Source organism: Tarenaya hassleriana, unplaced genomic scaffold (genome assembly GCF_000463585.1).
Source record: "Tarenaya hassleriana unplaced genomic scaffold, ASM46358v1 Cleome42, whole genome shotgun sequence".
In the NCBI taxonomy this organism is placed as follows: Eukaryota; Viridiplantae; Streptophyta; class Magnoliopsida; order Brassicales; family Cleomaceae; genus Tarenaya; species Tarenaya hassleriana.
Window position 1 is genome coordinate 452,980 of NW_010966986.1, and position 20,108 is coordinate 473,087.

General features: G+C 37.2%; 5 protein-coding genes across 10 annotated transcripts in view; 3 read left to right on the forward strand and 2 right to left on the reverse strand.

Moving 5' to 3' along the window:
- The window catches only part of LOC104825051 (ATP-dependent DNA helicase SRS2-like protein At4g25120), a 9,484-nt gene extending 8,276 nt beyond the window's left edge, over nt 1–1,208 (forward strand). For both annotated transcript variants that reach the window (XM_010557297.1, XM_010557298.1), the window contains 3 exons: nt 1–40; nt 431–493; nt 739–1,208. In XM_010557297.1, the coding sequence (XP_010555599.1) occupies nt 1–40; nt 431–493; nt 739–828 (193 nt within the window). In that variant the 3' untranslated portion in view covers nt 829–1,208. The remainder of the gene's footprint in view (nt 41–430; nt 494–738) is intronic.
- Nucleotides 1,209–4,274: 3,066 nt separating this feature from the next.
- LOC104825052 (putative lipase YDL109C) lies at nt 4,275–7,307 on the forward strand. Of its 2 annotated transcripts, none has more exons than XM_010557300.2 (11): nt 4,275–4,717; nt 5,062–5,129; nt 5,433–5,503; nt 5,592–5,834; nt 5,920–6,083; nt 6,167–6,222; nt 6,320–6,372; nt 6,449–6,560; nt 6,658–6,755; nt 6,891–6,968; nt 7,112–7,307. In XM_010557300.2, the coding sequence occupies exons 1-10, from the start codon at nt 4,587–4,589 to the stop codon at nt 6,960–6,962; spliced, it is 1,068 nt and encodes a 355-aa protein (XP_010555602.1). In that variant the 5' UTR covers nt 4,275–4,586; the 3' UTR covers nt 6,963–6,968; nt 7,112–7,307. The 2 variants fall into 2 exon arrangements, with proteins under 2 accessions (XP_010555602.1, XP_010555603.1); XM_010557301.2 differs by having other exon boundaries at nt 7,117–7,307.
- Nucleotides 7,308–7,398: 91 nt separating this feature from the next.
- Nucleotides 7,399–8,460, reverse strand: LOC104825053 (ethylene-responsive transcription factor ERF105-like). Its single transcript, XM_010557302.2, has one exon. It carries the CDS (start codon nt 8,186–8,188, stop codon nt 7,472–7,474), a length of 717 nt encoding a protein of 238 aa, XP_010555604.1. The 5' UTR covers nt 8,189–8,460; the 3' UTR covers nt 7,399–7,471.
- Nucleotides 8,461–10,250: 1,790 nt separating this feature from the next.
- Nucleotides 10,251–11,066, forward strand: LOC104825056 (oleosin Bn-III-like). The gene is made up of 2 exons (XM_010557307.1): nt 10,251–10,604; nt 10,679–11,066. The coding sequence occupies exons 1-2, from the start codon at nt 10,318–10,320 to the stop codon at nt 10,824–10,826; spliced, it is 435 nt and encodes a 144-aa protein (XP_010555609.1). The 5' UTR covers nt 10,251–10,317; the 3' UTR covers nt 10,827–11,066.
- On the reverse strand, nt 10,984–15,783 carry LOC104825054 (U-box domain-containing protein 35). 4 transcript variants are annotated; one of them, XM_010557305.2, is made up of 10 exons: nt 15,451–15,783; nt 14,655–14,874; nt 14,358–14,479; nt 14,157–14,278; nt 13,860–14,050; nt 13,338–13,756; nt 13,135–13,236; nt 12,595–13,023; nt 11,727–12,485; nt 10,984–11,642 (listed from the first exon to the last, which is right to left on the reverse strand). In XM_010557305.2, the coding sequence occupies exons 2-10, from the start codon at nt 14,845–14,847 to the stop codon at nt 11,460–11,462; spliced, it is 2,520 nt and encodes an 839-aa protein (XP_010555607.1). In that variant the 5' UTR covers nt 14,848–14,874; nt 15,451–15,783; the 3' UTR covers nt 10,984–11,459. The 4 variants fall into 4 exon arrangements, with proteins under 4 accessions (XP_010555607.1, XP_010555605.1, XP_010555608.1 ...); XM_010557303.2 differs by lacking the exon at nt 15,451–15,783 and adding an exon at nt 15,141–15,434; XM_010557306.1 differs by lacking the exon at nt 15,451–15,783 and adding an exon at nt 15,113–15,234.
- Between the last annotated feature and the right edge of the window lie 4,325 nt (nt 15,784–20,108).

The following is a 20,108-nucleotide window of genomic DNA, read 5'->3' on the forward strand; positions in this document are numbered from 1 at the left end:
TCCTGCTGACAAACGAGCTCATCTCATGCGGGAGAAGCAGGTATTTCTCTGGATTCTTGATAGATAATAGGATGTGTATTTCATTAGTCTTTGCTATTTTATGATCAATTGGGATTTGGTGTTTTATTTAATTAATTTGATTATTAGGAGATTAGGATAATGGCCTAAGGTCCTAGCACCTGATCTGCATATCTTAGCTAATCTTAGATTGATAGAATTTGTATTTTATAGGAGTTTTTGGTTCGATAATAAGATAATCGGTTTATGAACATAGAAAAGGGAGGTTGAGCGATTCTCATAATTCGTTTACGATTCCGGAGTCCTAAAGAACGGGAATTCCTAGAACCTATAAACTGTCTATTGGCGGAAACACCGCAACTCAAGTCGTTTTCGCTCAACACAATCTTACGGCACATATGTCTCTTTTCAGGAACATTTCCAGAAGCTAAGAATCGAAAACTCAATGAGCTCATCCGCAGCAACAACTAAACAGGTAAACCAAACCGCAGAAAGCTCCGTTCTTACAACTTGCTGTATATTTCTCTGTCAACCACCTTATAACTTAAACCAAAGAAAAAGGAAGAAAAGTAGAACTACCATACTTAAATCCTGATGATAAGTCGGGAATTCGGATGCGATTTTTAACCTGGGAAAAAAAAAATAAGCCGAAGAATGGAAATAGTCATTGGAATTGAAGCAATGGGCTGAAATTTTGGCGTGGTTTTTTGAGAATTGCAGATAGCGTACCTGCAGAATCTGGGATGCACCACCACCCCAACATCACGCCTCCATGCTTCACGTTTGATCGAGCAGTACAAATCTCTGTGAGTTTTTTCGTTTTTATTTTTTTATCTTACTTTCTTACCCAACCGGGTATAGCTCCATGGTGAGGCGAGAATTGGTTGGGAGTGCCAATTGCTGGTCCCGTGTTCGAGCGCCTGTGCTGGGGAGGGAGGGGGTTTTTCCTGGTTGGGAGGGTGTTGCTCTCTGGAACCCTGTCGCTGGGTCTCTAAAGGCTGCTCCCGGGCCTGAGGGGATGTAGGTTGGGCCGAAGGTCCAGGTGAACCTCTCGGTTATCAAAAAAAAAAAAAAAAAAAAATTCTTTCAGTAAAATCATGTATCCATATGTAAACCGGGAAGTATGTCCTTTTTTATTTTTTTTTTCGAATATATTTCCAAAACAAATCCCTTTGGACAGGGCTTCATGAGATTTTAGCGTAACACGGCGTTCGTGGTAAAATTTTTTTTGACTTAATTATGAATTTCAGCTGGCGAGTTGGTTCGTAGAACGAACGAACGAACTGGAGAGTTAACCAAAGTAACACATTAAGAAAAAAAACAATTAATGTTATTGTGATCTTATTCATTTGTTTTCGACAGAGATAAAATGTTGTCAGAGAACGCCGGATTTATTGGCCCATGTTGAAAAAGAACACAATTACATCGGCTGTTTAGCGGTTGAGGCCAAATCTAAAAAGAACGGTTACAGATGATTCTTGAAAATTGACGGTGGTTATCTGATCTTTTTAATCGATGGTCAAAATTCTGTAATTTGGTTCGACGGATCAGATTTAATCTGAAATATCTGCTGATGAGATCAACCGTTATAATCGAGTATCCTAATCAACGGTTAATAATATCTCTTCATAGTTATGGACGGTTGAAATTGATTTCTATGTCAACGGTAAAGATTCAAACCTGTAAACTCGACGGATGAAATTGAGTCTGTTAATTGTATGATGATTAAGGTACATTCTAAGAGATCAAGGGCTATGATCGGATATTAAATATCAACGGTTAAGATCGAATCTGTAAAATCAACGGTTGAGATCTAATCGTTGTAATCGACGAAAAGTCCGTTTGTAGAGAGCTAGCAAAAGTAAGACGTCAAGTTAAAAAAAAAAAAGACAAATCCGAGAACATTTTATTGGGCCAATTTGGAGGAAAGGCTCGTAATCTGGGTTGAAAAAGAAAACCATGTTTATTGGGCCGTTACAGGGTCGAATTTGGGCCAAACCGGATCCGAGGCGCCATCTTCCTCTCTCAGAAACCCTAGCTCCATTTCTCATCCTACAAGTACCGCCATCCTCTACAAGTCTTTCTGTGAATCTGGTCTTGTTTTTGTATATTTGCGATTCTTCTTCTCTTTTTTGGGGCTTTAGGGAGAGATTGCAGTGATGACTCAGTTAATTTCAAGCTCAACAGACCGGAACAAGGCGTCTCTCTCTTCTCGGAGATTCGTTTTTGTGTCGATTCTCCTTATGAGCTGAGCATTTCTCTCTATTTTTGTTTAACAATTCCGGAGTTTCTCGTGATTATCCTTCTGTTTTCTCCGAGAACTCTTCTGGATTCACTGTTTAGGTCAAACGCCAATTTCATTTTCTCGGGATTATATCTTATCCGTTTTTCTTTCTTTTCTTTTCGGTTTTTCCTGAGAATTTAGGGATTGCGATGAGGATTCGCAGCCCCCTCTTCTGAGATTCAGTTGAAGAAATCAGCTGGCAGAATCGAACCAAATATTGTACTTGTCATAAAATCTTCAAACTCTCCGTTAATCGAAGATCGATGATGATTATGATGAAGCAATTATTCAAATCCAACAATTGATCTGAGTGGGGGATACACTCGTATCACTCCACCAGTGATGCTCCTATAAGTTGCGTCAACAGTTTACAATTGTTCCATAAACCTCTCTTGTTGATGTCCATCTTCTCCTTTCATGCCGGCGGACGACGACCCGTTCGGATCTGCTATGGCTAATCCGACGGCTCCGACTGATCTTCTAAGATTCCGGTGGAAGTCATCTGAAATCGAACTAACGGTTCAGATGTGTTTAGGAAATCAGTGGTTGAGATCCGTTATGTTTAATCTAACGGTTCAGATTGTTTGGTAATACCAGCCGTTGGATTTGGTTGAAAATAATCCATAGGCTCCGATTGAATCACAAAAAATTCACGGTTGAGATCTTGTGAAACCAATCCAACACATTAGAGAAATGGGTTTTTGTTCTTCTCTCTTGATCTACAAATAGTGAGAAAAAGTTTAGAATATTATTAGATCCTTAGAATACACATTTGGATTGTGATATTGTATTTTTAGACTAGTAATTAGTTTTTTTTTTTTTACCAAACATGTATGAGAATTACTCCATCTTCCAAGCCATGAATTCTCTCCCCTATCTTATAACTTACCATCTCGACGTCGTTTTGCAATAATGTCCCACAAGAGGGGGCTTATCAAAATGTGTCTTGTCCTTGTCCACACTTTGAGTTGACAAGTAGAGCCTAAATATGTAAAAAGAAAAATATAAAGATAAGTACTTTGGATTTTATAATGATTGGATTCAATCATTTTTAAATTATATTCTTATTAAATTTATATCTATTTTTTATATTGAATTTTTATTTTGTCCTAATTAATTTTGATTTGATATCTATTAAACATATTTTTATTTTCAATATTTTTTTTATTTCTAACTGATTTATATTTTAATTGGTATGAATGATTTAACTTAAAAGTTATGTCCGCTTTTTACATATTTAAATGTAATATAAATATATGATATTTTATTCTATTTTCATTTTTTAAGAAAAACATTCTAAAATAAATATATAATTCTTCACGATATGTATCATTTTTTGCCAAATCAAAATTACAAAAAATTAAAAACACGCATATACACCTATACACACATATATATACACATACACACATATACATATATACATATTATATATATGTATGTGTATGTATACATACATATATATATATAGATGTGTATGTATGTATGTATTTGTGTATGTGTATACATTGGTATTAGTATATATGTATATCTATGTTGTTGACATAGAAAAATTGACGAGTCACTTTACTACTTTAGTAGCACTTTTAGACGGAAAACATTATTTCATTTCACGCCGTATATAAATCACGTAGAATTTAAAAAAAGTTTGGCGATTTGATATATTTTTCTAAAACATTACAAATTTCAAATATGTGTTAATCAAATTTTAACAAATTTATACATATTTATTTATTTTAAATTTTACTTTTTTGTTTACATAGCCAAGCTCAAATGCAAACAGTGCCTAAAAATATTTTCTCTTCCCAAAAACCTCCCTCTAAAATATCAAAATTTTGTTGAGGCAATCAGCAGTGAACATGTTAGGACGCCTCCCTTGAATACAAAAGTAATAAAATAAATAAACATATGATAAAACGAAATACCGGTGGAAACAAATTTTAAAAAAGAAGAAAAAATAAATAAAAGAAAATTCTGGAGAAAGAGAGTTTCCGTCGAACGCCATTAATAATTCCCTTAACGTGTTCCTGATTTTTCCCCCTTCGCTCTGTTCATCGCTTCCTTCGCTTGCAAGTCTGTGTCATCGTGCTGTATTCATTTACACTTCTCAGTTCCTACACTCCCTCTCTCCTTCGCCATTGTTTTCCCCCTCGATTTTCCACCGACCCTAACACCTCCCCCGATTCCGATCATCATCTCTCGCTCAATCCCCAAATCGGGTTTTCGAATCGGTTCTACTGCTGAAATCGCATCGGGTTTGCGGAGGTTCGTTGGGGAACTTTCCATGGAGAAGCACGAGAACGGCGTTTGCTCGGCGGAGGCTGTGGATGGGAGCCGTGATGTGTGGAGTTGCAAGGATTCGGATTCTTCTTCCGCCGATCACCTCGTTGTTATGGTCCATGGAATCTTAGGGAGGTAAATTCTCTGGTTTCTGCTGTCGCCGTGGCGATATTTTTCATCAATTCGACGTTCTTAGGCGTTGATGAAGATGAATGATCTCATCTTTGCTTAGGCTAACTGTTGCTTGCTTGCGGTTCTAGTTTCCGTTTATTTACTTGATTTATTTGGAATTCGTTGAATCCCCGGCATGAGGTACTGCGATTTTGGATTCAACGATTAGATTGTTCTTTTGTGTTTTGTATTTGCTTGGTTCGTTGGTTCGTTGATGTTTTTGACTTGGCCAGTGTAAGTGATGGGATTTCTTTGATGCAAAATTTGGGACGAGAACTGAAATGTTATCTCCTTATTTGCTTCTGCAGTACGGATGATTGGAAGTTTGGAGCTGAGCAATTCGTCAGAAGGCTCCCTGATAAAGTATTTGTTCACTGTAAGACGTCCCTTTCTCCTTAGTTCTTGGTGGAAGATTAATGAAAATGCTCTCACTGTGTTAAGGATTCGACAATATGGTCTTGCTTGTTGAGTTCTAGATACTATGTGCTAATCTGTGTTAAAGGGCATCACATTGCTGTTTTGGGAATTTGTTACCACAAAAATGTTATATTTGTGTTTACCCAGTATTTGCTGTGAGGCTTTGTTTCTCTTGTCTGTATCATCAGGATATGTTTGTAATGTTGATACTAGCTAAGACCCGCATTGCCTCTAGCTTCTTATGCTTGTAGTGTCTAAGCAGGTAGTGAACGGAACACATCTAAGCTTACTCTAGATGGAGTGGATGTAATGGGCGAGCGTCTGGCAAACGAGGTACTGTCTCATGTGTCGTTTCCCGCTGAAATTAGCTGATGTAGTCTGGCCAATGCAACAAGATGCTTTAAAGATCGTTGGTTGTCAGGTACTTGAAGTAATTCAGAGAAGACCTAATACCCGCAAGATCTCCTTTGTGGCACATTCCTTGGGAGGGCTTGCAGCAAGGTATGCAATTGGGAGATTATACAGACCAGCTACGCATGAAGATGGGATGGGTTCATCGGCGAATGTTGGCGAAGAGACTCCAAATGGGACGATATGCGGCCTGGAGGCTATGAACTTCATCACTGTAGCTACACCTCATTTGGGTTCTAGGGGTAATAAGCAGGTATTCCTTGCCAATTCCGTTTGGCTGTAATTCTCTGAGATTCTGAAGGTACTCATAATCCTGATGGTATTTTATGTGCTTTCAGGTTCCGTTTCTCTTTGGTGTTACTTCCATTGAGAAAGTAGCAGGTCTTGTTATCCACTGGATATTCAAAAGAACAGGCCGACACCTTTTCCTAAAAGATGAAGAAGAGGGAAAGCCACCATTGCTTAGACGCATGGTGGAAGATTCTGATGATTGTTATTTCATGTATGCTAGCTGGTACCTTTTTGTTATAAGTTACTAGGCTAATCATGTCTTAACACTTTATTAGACGCCAACTCTTTTTGCAGATCTGCGTTGGGTGCCTTCAAAAGGAGGGTTCTTTACTCAAATGTGGGCTATGATCGTATCCTGTCAAATAATGACATGGGTCGCAGTAATTCATCGTTTTTTAGTATGTGTCATGCCCTCTTATTTGATTTCCCTTGACAAGACCTGAATAGACATTGTTGGCTGGAGAACATCATCTGTCAGGCGTGACGATGAACTACCAAAGGTAATTGGGGTAGATTCTTTGATTTGGGATTTTGATATGAAGAGCTTTTGATGATTGAATTATCCTCGGTTGCTAGTGGGAGGATTCTCTTAACGAGAAGTACCCTCATATTGTTCATGAAGAACATTGCAAACCATGTGATGCAGAGAATAGCTCAGAAGGCGAGGATAATTCAGCTGACACAGAAGGTAGAACTACTCTTGAGGAAATCCTGTTTTTTTTTTTGGGCATGGAAAAGCCTGTTTATTCGTTTATCGTTTCATGTTCCTTCTTGTGATTTTGCAGAGGAGATGATCAGAGGCCTCTCGTCCGTTTCATGGGAGAAAGTCGATGTTAGCTTCCACAGTAGCAGGCAGAGGTTTGCTGCCCATAGTGTTATACAGGTCTCTCTCTCTCTCCCCCTAGATCTTATATGCATGAGCTTGAACTGTAAGATGATATGTTCTCCTTCGAGTAGGATCCGTATGTAATAAAAGAGCGTAAGGTGAATGGTGACGACGGTGTTTGGGTTCATGCAGGTTAAAAACGAAATATTGCATATAGAAGGAGCGGACGTCATACAACATATGATTGATCATTTCCTCACTTGAAACTTTGTAAGTTCATTCAAATCCGGTTTTTATTATAGGTTTTGATTATAATATGTTCTTCTTCTATATATATATAATAACAAGAAACTGTGATATAATACATTATGCAATTATAATAATGGCCTAAGACGTTATTTTGGTGATTGGAGGTTAGAGCAAGAGACAGTCCACTGAGACCAATCAACCACACCGGAGGAAAGTTTTTGTTACAAATTCATATTGTATCATGTATGTATGTATGTACGTAATGTACTGTACAACGAGATGTAATCAAATTGAAAAATGCCACTTACCAAATCGAAAGCGTTACACGTTTTATCAAATAATAAAAATGCTCTTGTCCCTCGTGTACCCTATACTGTATCTGTATCTGTATCATGGATAGATTCCAATTCGAATGATTCACTTTGAGGGCATGTATTTATTGGACTCACCGGGCTTAAAAAAAATCAAGATATCATTCAATAAGACGAATCAACGAATAACAACACAAATCAGAGAGTGTAAATCTATGAGCTGATGGCCACAAGTTGGGAGTACCCAAGAGATGGGAGAGGAGATAACTCAGGAACCGTGAAGATTCCCATCCCTTTTCTATCCCAAAACTCCGTCCAACTTGACGGCGTCAACGGACAACCTTCTTGCTCTTCCCTCTTCACAGCCTTACGTGTCATCGTCTCATTGGTCGAGGCGACGCTCTCTTCTCCCCTCTTCCTCTTCCTTTCTTCGATGCATATATCATCACTACCATCGTTACAGAGCTTCCCTGCTTCGAGAGGGAAGTTAAGGATAGCTTTTCTCCCGCGTAACCTGAACGCAGCTCTGTCGTAAGCTCTGGCTGCGTCAATGGCGGTTTCATAAGTTCCCAGCCAGACTCGGGCTCCTTTCTTGTTCGGATCCCTTATCTCTGCCGCGTATTTCCCCCATGGACGACGCCTCACGCCTCTGTAACGCCTCCCCTCGCCACTCTGCTCACTCTCATCACGATGATGGTTGGTCATCACAACGTTGTTGTTACCGCTGGATCTCGGTGAAGTGCTCGTCCTAGGGACAGCTATGCCCGAAAGAGACGGTTTTCGTCGGCTCAGAGTCGAAACTGGTTTCGATACTTGGATCTGAGAGATTGTCTGGAGCCTGGGGATGAAGGTCGACTCGGCCGAGGAGAAATCCGCCAAGAGGTGCTGTCTTATGCGTTCTAATGCTGATTGTTCTTGGTGATTCTCCATGCCCGAAACCCTAAACCCGAAATCGATTGATCTTTGGAGGCGGGGAGAGCGGATTCAAGATTGTGTTTCTTGGAAAACAGAGAGACGAGTGTGTGTGTGTGTATATAGATAAGGGTTTGAGTGGTAGGGGAGGGTTGTTGCGTATACAGCTTCCCCCGTGCGTTCGGACAACGAAGGAAGGATCCTTGCGCTTTGGTTGGACTGTCAAGTGGATTCTCACGAGCTGCTATTCTTTATTATTATTTTTGTTTTTTTAATTCGTTTTCTTTTTTATGAAAATTTTAATTATTGTGTTTTTTTAGATATATATATATATGAATTTAAATAAATAAAAATGGGATGGTGTTTGGTATCGACGTGAAGGAGTCTTCAATGGACTGACATTTTCGGTCAATTTGTTGAAGGTAAATTTGACCTCCTCCGTTTAGAAAAAAAAATATATAAATGGTTATTTATTCATTATCAAATTAATCATTTAATTCAGACGTTGGAATTAGGGTTTCTTTGGGTTACTGTTCCTTTTTTTTTTTTTTTGAAGAACGGATTCAATGGCCAGGTGATTACAGATATTTCCAAAAATTGTCGAATCTCCAAACTTCGTCATTCCGAGAGAGAGTGATATTTTTTAAACTATTATATTTATTGTCATTTCTACTGTGATACATACATGTATATATGTATATATATTGTACCACCAATATTAATTATTCCCTACTATCAACAACTTGATATTTCATTATATAGAAACCTACATTGGGAAAGGAAATACTAAAGAAAAAGACACGTGCGTTTGAATTCTTCCGTCTATCCTTTGGACAAATCATTTCTTCAATATTAAAAGGGAAAAGTCACCGACTTACTAAAATATATACAATAAAACTTTCAATTTGGGAGAGTCCTCGAACCCCATTGCTTGACGATAAATCCTTTTTGCACGAGATTGTGGATTCAAAAAGTATGGTAATTCTCTTTGAGCCGTTCAGTTTCACCTAGTTTATCCGTTCTACGTGGCTTGCCAAATATTGCATAAAACCAGAGGATTTATTATCCGTAATATATCGTTACTATCCAGTCCGAATGACTGTGAAGTGATGCGAGATCCGATCCGAAGGACCGTAGGACGGGCTCCCCACCGTTATAAAAAAACCCTTCAATTTGTAAAATTATCAAAAGCACCTAGATTTGTAACAATTTTACAAATAAAACCTTCAACTTGTCAATTATTTCTCTAATAAAATATCCTGATAAAATATCAAAAATCTATATATATCTCTAATATAAACTTTTGACTGATTGAACCATTAACGGAAATCCACGTGATGTCATCTCGTACACGTTAACAATTTTAAATTAAAATATCACACGTTAACTTTTAAAAAAAAATGTGGATACCATCCCGGTTTGAGAAAAAACCAAACCCGAGTTTTAATTTTTTAAAACAAACCTTCATCAAAGCCCAAATAGATCATAAAAACAATACTAAGGTGGACATTACCTTTTTTTTATTATGGTTTAGTTTGATCATTTTTTCGGTTTTCAAACTTATAAAAACTATATCCAATCATTTATTCATTTTTTTAATAGTTTTCGATTCGAATTTGATTTATTTAAATCTGAAAACAATAATTAATTCATATTATGTTAATTATTAACTATTATTGAATTATATTAAAATTTTCATATATTTAAACTAAAACGTTGAACCGGCACAAAAGTTCTTCAAAGAGTTGACCATGAGCTTTCCACTCGTTGAATCTTGACTTTCACAACAACTTATTATGGGCCACATTTGGATTACATCGGCCCATGATACCCAGCCCAAATTAATCAACTGGACATGAATATAAAATGACTATTTTAACCCTGTCTTCATGAAGCCAGCTAGGTTCTTTTACAAATGCCACTCTCGATTCGGGACAAAAGCAAACGTGTCCCCAAACAGGCCCCTCTCGATTGCATGCAGCCGATGCATGATGACATCGGAGACACGTGGCAAAACTCCTGCGGGACCCACCACGTCTATTGTCGTTCATATAATGAGGGACACGCTCGGTTTCTACAAAGCACCTGAAATTTCCGATTCGATCACCACCATATCTCCACCGTCTGATCTTATTCTTCGCCGGAAAATGGCCGACGTGCAACCTCGACCGCTGGAGATGAGCAGGGAGCAGCCCAAGTCGAGGCAGATGGTGAAGGCGGCGACGGCTGTGACCGCCGGTGGGTCCTTGCTGGTTCTCTCCGGCCTGACGCTCGCCGGAACGGTGATCGCTCTCACGGTGGCGACTCCACTGCTCGTCATCTTCAGCCCCGTCCTCGTCCCCGCCGTCATCACCGTCGCTCTCCTCGTCACCGGATTCCTAGCCTCCGGCGGCTTCGGCATCGCCGCCATTACCGTCTTCTCCTGGATTTACAGGTATATATATATATACATAAAAATACATATATATGTGTGTATGGAGTGGTAATGACGAAGGGTATTTGAAGCAGGTACGTGACGGGGAGGCACCCACCAGGGGCGGACAAGCTGGACAGTGCGAGGCTGAAGCTGGCGAGCAAAGCGCAGGAGATGAAAGACAGAGCTCAGCAGTTCGGACAGCAACACACCGGCGGCGTTGGAGCCCACCAGACCTCCTAGATCATCCGTCTCGCAGAAAACGGCGGCGTTCGCATGCATGCATGCATGCATCGTCCTTGATGTCGGAAGAGCTTTGAAGGAGAAGGAGGAGGAGAAGAAATACGGAAGAACAGAGAGTTTTCGCGTGTCCCCATGTCTATGTTTGCCTTTCTTTTTCTTTTTTTTTCTGGTAAATGGCTAATATCATAATGTTAAATGTGTTCTTGTTTTGTGGTCAATGAATGGGTTTCTTTCTTTTTACTTTCTGGTAATTTTGTGTTGTGACATTAGATATTAATTAGTTTAGACTCATGAATTGACGAATATTTAAATCAACCAAATAACGTGAGGAAATTAACAAATTAAATATTCGTGTGTATCAAATGTGTGTAACGTTCTGATGTTAAAATAAATTTCATTGTCTGTTTTTTCTTTTTTCCCTTTCGATTTAAGCAAATTCATACGAAAAGAGAACAAAAAAGGTCCGAAACTCGCTGCTCTGAATACACTTCTTGGGAAACAATGAACATTGGAAAAATAAGACGAACAAAAAAAAGAGTGAGTAAAAGGGAACAAGTTCGTCGAGCAAAGCTTGCCGTTTATCTACGCGGTAAACGCTACGCAGTCTCGCAGGGGAACGCGAAAACGCTTTCGTTACTTTAGTCTGGACCTCCATTCCATGATGGCCGTGTAGAGAGTGTAGTTAGGCAAAAGGTTCTTGCTGGGGAAAGGCGAGTTCGTCATGGGCGACGTATCTTTCTGTTCGAGCCATTCCTCTATCGCTCGACGATCATATGTGTACCCATCTGCCGCCACACACGGCTCGTTCATCACATCCTGCGTAAAGTTACAAACTTTATACCAATTTCTTCTCTGCAAGTAGATTGATAGAGGATCAATGGCGGTTTTATAGGGTTTTACCTTGAGTAATGGGCAGATAAAATGGCTTGGAGGTTGTGTCGGGACGGAGGAAAGCGAATTCCTTGCCTTGTCTGCAACTTTTCTCAGACCCTCCAATGCCGGCAAGATCTGATCCTTTAGATCAGGCCTATCTTTCCTTCGAAGCTCCGTACAACACAATGCCAGTGCAGTTAATTCCCGGGTTTCCTCGATTGGCCAGTTTCCCGCCTTCTGATCGAGAATCCCGAGGAACTCGTTGTTGTTACTCATGGCCCTTTCCACGACATGAGTCAGCGCTATAGCCGGTTTTGCGGTGAGAAGCTGCAGAATGATCATTCCGAAGGAATACACGTCTGATTTCGAGGATATCATCCCGGTCCGTTGGTATTCGGGGTCGATATAGCACAGCGTTCCGACCGGGCTTGTGTGCTTGTAAACGGTGAATTTAGTCGAGAGAGGGTCGATTTGAACCATCGTGGAAAGGCCGACGTCTCCTACTTTGCTGACGAAGTTGTGATCGAGTAGGATGTTTGCGGGTTTTAGATCACGGTGGATGATCGGTTTAGGCTTCGATTTGTGGAGGAAGACGAGGGCCGAGGCCACTTCCCAGGCGATCCTGACCCGCTCGAACCACGGGATTGGCGGGCTGTTGTTAACTTGGAACAGCCTGTCCTCCAAGCTACCGTTTTCCATGTACTCGTAAACTAGGCAACCCTGCTCGGGACACGCCCCGAGAAGAAGAAGCAAGTGCGGGTGACGGATCTTGCTCAAGATTTCGAGCTGAAAAAATGGAGGAAAGACGGTAACAGTATCAGTATTCTTTTTCAAGAAATGATTGAAAAGCTCATAACTTTCGACGTGATTTGCCATCAAGAATGAGTTTTCCTACCTCTTGTTGGAACTGTTTGGACAGGGCATTCTCGGCGGAATGCAGAACTTTGACAGCTGCAGTTGTATGATGGAGATTGCACTTGTAAACTGTCCCGTAAGCTCCCATTCCTATTTTCAAATCTTCCGAGAAAGATGAGGTGGCGGCCGCTATTTCTTCCCAGGTGAAGTGTTGGTATTGGAGGTCGGAAGCCCCGAGGGCGCTCTCGAGCTTCTCCTTCTCTTTGGCATCACGGGCTGCTTTCCTCTCGGCTTCTCTTCTCTGCGCAGCTTCCCTCTCGGCCCTCTCTCTCACGCTCCCGGCCTCCCTCCTCGCCTGCTCGTACTTCTGTTTTTCCTTTTCTGCCAACTCTTGAGCGTCTTGTTCCTTCAGCTTTAGCTCTTCAAGCCTTATGGCTTCTTCTAGACGACGCTGACTAAGCTCGGTAAGCTGAAAAACCGTTAAGGGTATAGATTTATCAGCTTATAAACCATTAAAGAACAATAACGCTAAGAACCAGTTCAAGATTTGCTGCTCTATACAGAGATCATGAATCTTGACCTTGCGAGAAGCATCCATGGTTTCAGTTTGAGCCATTGCATACATTTCTTGAACATGTCGGAGTTCAGCTCTCAGCTTTTCGATCTCATAGTTCAGATGTACCTGAAATCGGTGAAAATGCTATCCATCCATCCCTCTTTTTTCGATTATAAAACCAAACTTATACGAGATTCTGGCATAGAAGAGGTTTAAATCTAAAGTACCTGGTTGTCCGTGTAGGAATGTTCGCTCAGGACATCCGACATGTTCGAAGCTTGCTGAGAAACCCGTGAATGGGTATCGGTAACCATGCTAGTCCAACTAGATCTACTTGCGACGTTACCGAATTCACGGTTGCTTGAAGAAGAACTCATTGCATCTTTCCTTTCCTCGAAATCTTTAAGCCGAGGAGTCCAATTCACGGTACGTGAAGTATCAGTGCTGCTCCTATTGAGGCTAGACACGTCTTTTATTTCCTCGGCATCCAAAGACATGCTCCTAGTTTCATCAGACCCGACAGAGCTCGTCTCCATCGGAACAGATGGATATCTTATTATCATCGGGACTGACTGCAATCTCTTTACTGGTAGGGATAGAGCACGAGAATTGGATTCGAGGGTATTTGCCATTACATCCAATGATTCTACAAGACCAAAAAAAAAACCGAAGAAAATTGGACTGACGTATTATTTCTGGTAAGATGATGATGATGATGATGACGCATTCGTTACATATGGTTGCCTCACCGTTATTTTGAGCCGAGGTATGTCCCGAAGAACTGCTGGAAGAATCAGTTCTCTCACTGCCATCATCTTTGATAGTTGCATTCCCCTCTGAATCCGATGGCCTGACCGAGGATAATTTCCCTTTCGAAACAACATAGACAGTGCAAAAGCTCGGTACTGTTGATGATATTGTCGAGCACAAATCTATCTTCCTGAAGCATCATCATTAAAACAAGTTCATTTCATTGAACAGCTCTGCACAAACAAGGTTCATGCTTTGCTATTACGATGGAAAAATCAATAGAATCCCCGAGGTACCTTGAAAAGAAGCTACGAGAAGAACCGCCAATGACGAGTCTGTTGACGAGATGACGGTTAATCTCTTCGGCTAAGGCAGCTGCCACGTCATCGGCTTCGAGCATGACAATCTCTGCTGCAACCTTCATCATAAGATGATTCGAAAAGGGTCATCAGATTCTGCGGCCTTACATACAGAGACAGACAGATCAAAGACGGTACCTTTTTCCGCTCACATATTTTCTCGAAAGGTTTGATCATTTCCATAGCCTGCCACTTCACTTCTTGTCTGTATGCAGCTGCTACATCATCTCTCACCTCCGAGATGGGAATTGCATTCCCCACTGAACAATGGGAACAGGAAAAGAGATAATAAACAGAATCCCCTCAGTTTTCCATCTAAAATTTTGTTTTTTTCCTTGTCTCACCAGATTCAGACAATTCCTCAGGATTCACTCTGAATTCACAAAAGAGTAATCTGAAAAAACAGCATCGGGAAATCTTTGATTGGGAGCTTACTTGGTGTAGGTACAGAGGTAATCTTCGGATGAACATGAATCAGCCTGAAATCGACGTTGCCTTGTTGAGAAGCAAACTTCTCGATCGCCCACAGGACGACGTTCTTGCTTTTCTTGCTCCCGCTGAGAGCTAATGCTATGGTAAGAGACGTGGGAGGCGCCGGTAGGGCAAGATGGTCTGCCATTCTACTCATCCTTCTTCTCGATCTTTGCTCCTTCACCTGCACGGTCCAACCATTTCAGGCTCTTATGAATGGAGATAACACAGATTTTTTTCTTGCAAAGAAAGACACTGACATGACAAACAAACCCTCAAAGGGGAAATAGAACTGGTTGAAGGACCAGATCAGTTATTCTCTTAGCTTAAGGATTCGATCAGAGATTCAGACAGAAACCCAAAAACCGTTTTGACAAGATCTTGATTTGGACATAGACACATGAACCGATTATTGAACAGACCGAGAAGTTGTGGCTCGAATCCACTCACACCACTGAAGTGTATACAAGGTGATTTTTCTGATAAAAATGTTAACTTTGAAGAGAAAACGAAGAGATTTTTTCCAGAAAACATGGAACTTGAAATTCGCAGAGTCTCCTCGAGACCAAGTCAATGAAGACAACGACCACTCCAACAATCATCTTCAGAAACAGAGATTTCATGGCTTGAGGACCAAAAAAGTCCGAAACTTTATCAGAACCAGAGGATAAAAACAAGAACCCATCACACTAAACATCGCCATCATCGCAATAAACAGCGGAAAACCCCACCAAAAGAAAGAAAAATCTATTCCGTTTACCGGATTCAAGCTGAGCTTTACACGAACTCAAACCAAGAAACAAGTCAGAGGAAGAAGAAGAAAGCTGTCTCTCTTTCACTTGTGCATCTTCGAGAAGCTATGGAGGTTTCGATTCAGGAGCCGAAAAGCACACGTTCCTGCCGCTAATCTCAGAGGCAATCAATCTCTTTCTTATAATGAAGAATGTTGCGAATTTTTCTAAAGGGTTTCTCGAAATAATTAGGAAAAAGGACAACTGGGACATGATCATCGTAAGAGGATCGCCCTGGTATATACTCTTTTTGTTCTTCAAGAATTTTCATTACATTATCGGAGCGACAGAGAGAGTGTGTCTTAAAAAGATTGAATATTTCTCCGTCTTACTTATTATATCAATTAATTTAAATTATTTTACTTGATGCGAATTCTCAACGCCTTTATATATTGGATAAGGAAAATATCAGTTTTGTATTTATATTTATTAATAAATGCTTCTTCGCTTGCCCTTAGTAGTTGCCCACACGACGGATCTATCCTCCACGTCTTTTTGTCTTCCCTCGTGTATGGCTTTTTTTTTTTTTTTTGATAGACAATAATAGTCATTACAATAGGGATCCACATTTTGGTTCAAGTACGAAGAACCCAGTTTGTCTAATTGGATAATATATAATTATATTTTAACTGATTATAAATAAAAAATCGATTAGATACCGTATTTTTGAAATAAAATTAATCAAGTCTAAAATCAATTTAAATCGAATATAAAATAATTTAAAAAACTTAATGATTTTTTAAAAAATTATTATTTGTTTATGAAATCGAACCAAAAACCAATATAAAAATTGAATAAATATATTTTTAAAGAAAGAAAATAAATTTGACACTTGATTAATTATATTCATGAAAACCCAAGGCAATATGCTATGTAATTAAGAGATATATATACAAAACAATGAAATAAGTAACTGTTATAGAATTGCATTGGTATTACGTTCACATGGGAGAATCTATAACCACACTCTCGAGGAATGACCTAATATTGAATCTAATTAGAGGTACACAAACAATTGTAATATATATATATATATGTGTGTGTGTGTGTGTGAGATATATATATATATATATATATATATATATATAGAGAGAGAGAGAGAAGAATGGCTTTTTATTGATTTTGTTAATATGGGTAATATCACTATATTATGCATGCAACCTAGTTTTGTGTCACTTACTGGTACGTGCATTGTGTTCTGGATGATATTGTATTAGTATTTGATATTCAATTAAATAGTTCGACATTATCATTTGTAGTCATATTCATATATCATAAACTTGGAACTATTTTTTCCATCTCTATGGATACATTGCTTTGAAAAAAAAAATGAAACATAATGTAATATATGTAATCTGGAGTTCGGTTTTGGATTATAGGGTTCAAAAAATAATAAAGCAAAAACAAGCTATTTTACCTAATATTTAATATTATACCTAATCCAACAAGAAAATGCAAATATTATCTTAAAAAAACATATTATTTCTACACGAATAAATACTCCAAGAATATAATTTTTGAAATGTTCTATACGTCTGTTCTGCTTTTCTATGAACAAAACAAGCATTTGTATTGTCTTAAGAGAGTCACATCTTCAATGGTTGTTAGGGTTTGCATGAGGAGCTCTTTCGCCGTCTCTCTCTTATTAGAAATCTATTCGTGTATCTTTTGGACCTTTCGGCAAACTCGTCAAGTGTAATAGATCACCATACCTTTTGTGTGTATATATATGTGTGTGTGTATGTATACACACTTTTAAGTTTTGTAAGTTTCATATATAATATGGTAATGGTATAGATGTAGAAGATTTTTAGTATTTGAATATATAAAAGATTATAGATTTCAGATTTTTAAAATTTTGATAATATTATGTCTGTTCGATGTTTATTCTGTTGATGTTTCATTCGAATTCAAACTTTATTGAAAATTTTGTTCATTTTTTTTTTGAAAAAAAGAACCTCGTTATGTTTTTCAATGATTTTTTTAATTCATATTAATTCGATTTAAAAAATTATACTCCAAATCAAATTCAATATGGATATATTTGTGTTCTATAATTGATTATATCCGATTATATATATATATATATTAACCCGACATTTTACATATTGGTTGTCTTCATTATCATACCCAAACTAAAAGACTTTTTCTTCTGTAGAAGTCGTAACATAGTGCACGTTGTTACTATCCAAATCATTTTTCGTTAAAATGTTATATTTTATAAATAAAATTTCTTCAACCGTTGAAAAAAATAAAAATTAAAAAGTCTAAAGTTAAAGAAATAATACTTAATTTTTATTTAAAAAAAAAAAAAGAGTTTGCACTCGTGGTCGTGAAAAGTACCCATCAAAAACTTCAAAAGCTTCATCCTAGGAAACATAGAGTTACTCAGTCAATATACATCTTTCCAAGTTGTCTCTTCGTTGGGGTTTTCTCCCTGTTTAAGTTCTCTTTCTTTTGTCCTTCACAAAGATATAATTTATTTGTTTTTTTTGTTGGATTTACATAATTTAATATAATATGAAGAAAATTTTCTGAGCTATAACAAAAATGTTTCATGAGTTATAGTTTTTTTCCAAAAATATTTTATTCTATATTTTTAGAATAAATGATCCAAAATAATCTTCTAAATATCTAAATTTATACATAATGCTTTCTTTAATAATTTGGGTTCCAAATTTGAAAATTTATAAATAGTTAACAAATATAATAAAGTAATTATGTTATATAATTTATTTTAAAAATACACCGGATAATAATTTGAAATATATATATATATATATATATATATATATATATTATTTGAACTCATTTTTTCGTCTTTCATAATCAAATTTTGTGAACCGATGTATCCAAATTTTGAATGATGAAAACGGGTTGGTTCAGTCCAAACTAGTCCAATCTATTTTGATTTCAAAATTTTTTAGTCCAACCCAGTTAGATCCGTTTTTTTTTTTCGCGAGGTATTTTTCAGTTCGACTCGTTTTAAATAATAAGAAAAAAATGACTTACTAATCAAATATCTAACTAAAAACTATAATTTAAATTTTGTTAGTTATATATATAATAGATTAAATGTTTTCAAATAAGATAGTGAAAGAAGATTATAATAAAAAATATGAAACATAATAAAAATATTAAAAAATTAAAAATATTTTTTATTCGCGAACCAACTCGTGAACTCGTTTGGTTTGTTTTTTATTCGAATTCATTAAATTTAATTCGATAAACTATGGATTAGTTCGTGAGAAAGATCCGTCTTGACATGGGATTGGACGAGTTAATGGGTTAAAGACACAGAGAATAAAAAACTATAATAAAAAAAGAAAACAGAGACAAAAAAGACTGCTGCTTGAACTCTTTTTGTGATTGGCTCTACACATAAATCAATAAAATTCTTTATCAAACAAATAAATCAATAAAATTATAAAGTCAACATGTATTTTATACATATACGCAGCGTTTCACGTCAACTCTTAATTGATAAAATTTCATAAAAAATATAAATTACACACACACACACACACACACATATATATATATATATATATATATATATATATATATATATATATATAATGTTGACAAAAGTTACACGAGAAATCTAGACAATCACATATGGGTTTTGGAAATCCCGAGTTTCTAAAATATATTATATGTCTATAGTATTATTTTATATATTCAGCAACAAAACAATTTGAAATATTCAAGCTTTCATAAATAAAACAATACCACTCGCCAGACCAAAAAAAAAAAATAATGTTCAAGAATATATTTAAATTCGACGGTCAACCATGGGCAGCAACGGCATTTTCATTCAGGTGGTGTGCTGAGTGCGTTGCTTTTCTATATATATATATATATATATATATATATATATAATTTGAACTCATTTTTTCGTCTTTCATAATCAAATTTTGTGAACCGATGTATCCAAATTTTGAATGATGAAAACGGGTTGGTTCAGTCCAAACTAGTCCAATCTATTTTGATTTCAAAATTTTTTAGTCCAACCCAGTTAGATCCGTTTTTTTTTTTCGCGAGGTATTTTTCAGTTCGACTCGTTTTAAATAATAAGAAAAAAATGACTTACTAATCAAATATCTAACTAAAAACTATAATTTAAATTTTGTTAGTTATATATATAATAGATTAAATGTTTTCAAATAAGATAGTGAAAGAAGATTATAATAAAAAATATGAAACATAATAAAAATATTAAAAAATTAAAAATATTTTTTATTCGCGAACCAACTCGTGAACTCGTTTGGTTTGTTTTTTATTCGAATTCATTAAATTTAATTCGATAAACTATGGATTAGTTCGTGAGAAAGATCCGTCTTGACATGGGATTGGACGAGTTAATGGGTTAAAGACACAGAGAATAAAAAACTATAATAAAAAAAGAAAACAGAGACAAAAAAGACTGCTGCTTGAACTCTTTTTGTGATTGGCTCTACACATAAATCAATAAAATTCTTTATCAAACAAATAAATCAATAAAATTATAAAGTCAACATGTATTTTATACATATACGCAGCGTTTCACGTCAACTCTTAATTGATAAAATTTCATAAAAAATATAAATTACACACACACACACACACACACATATATATATATATA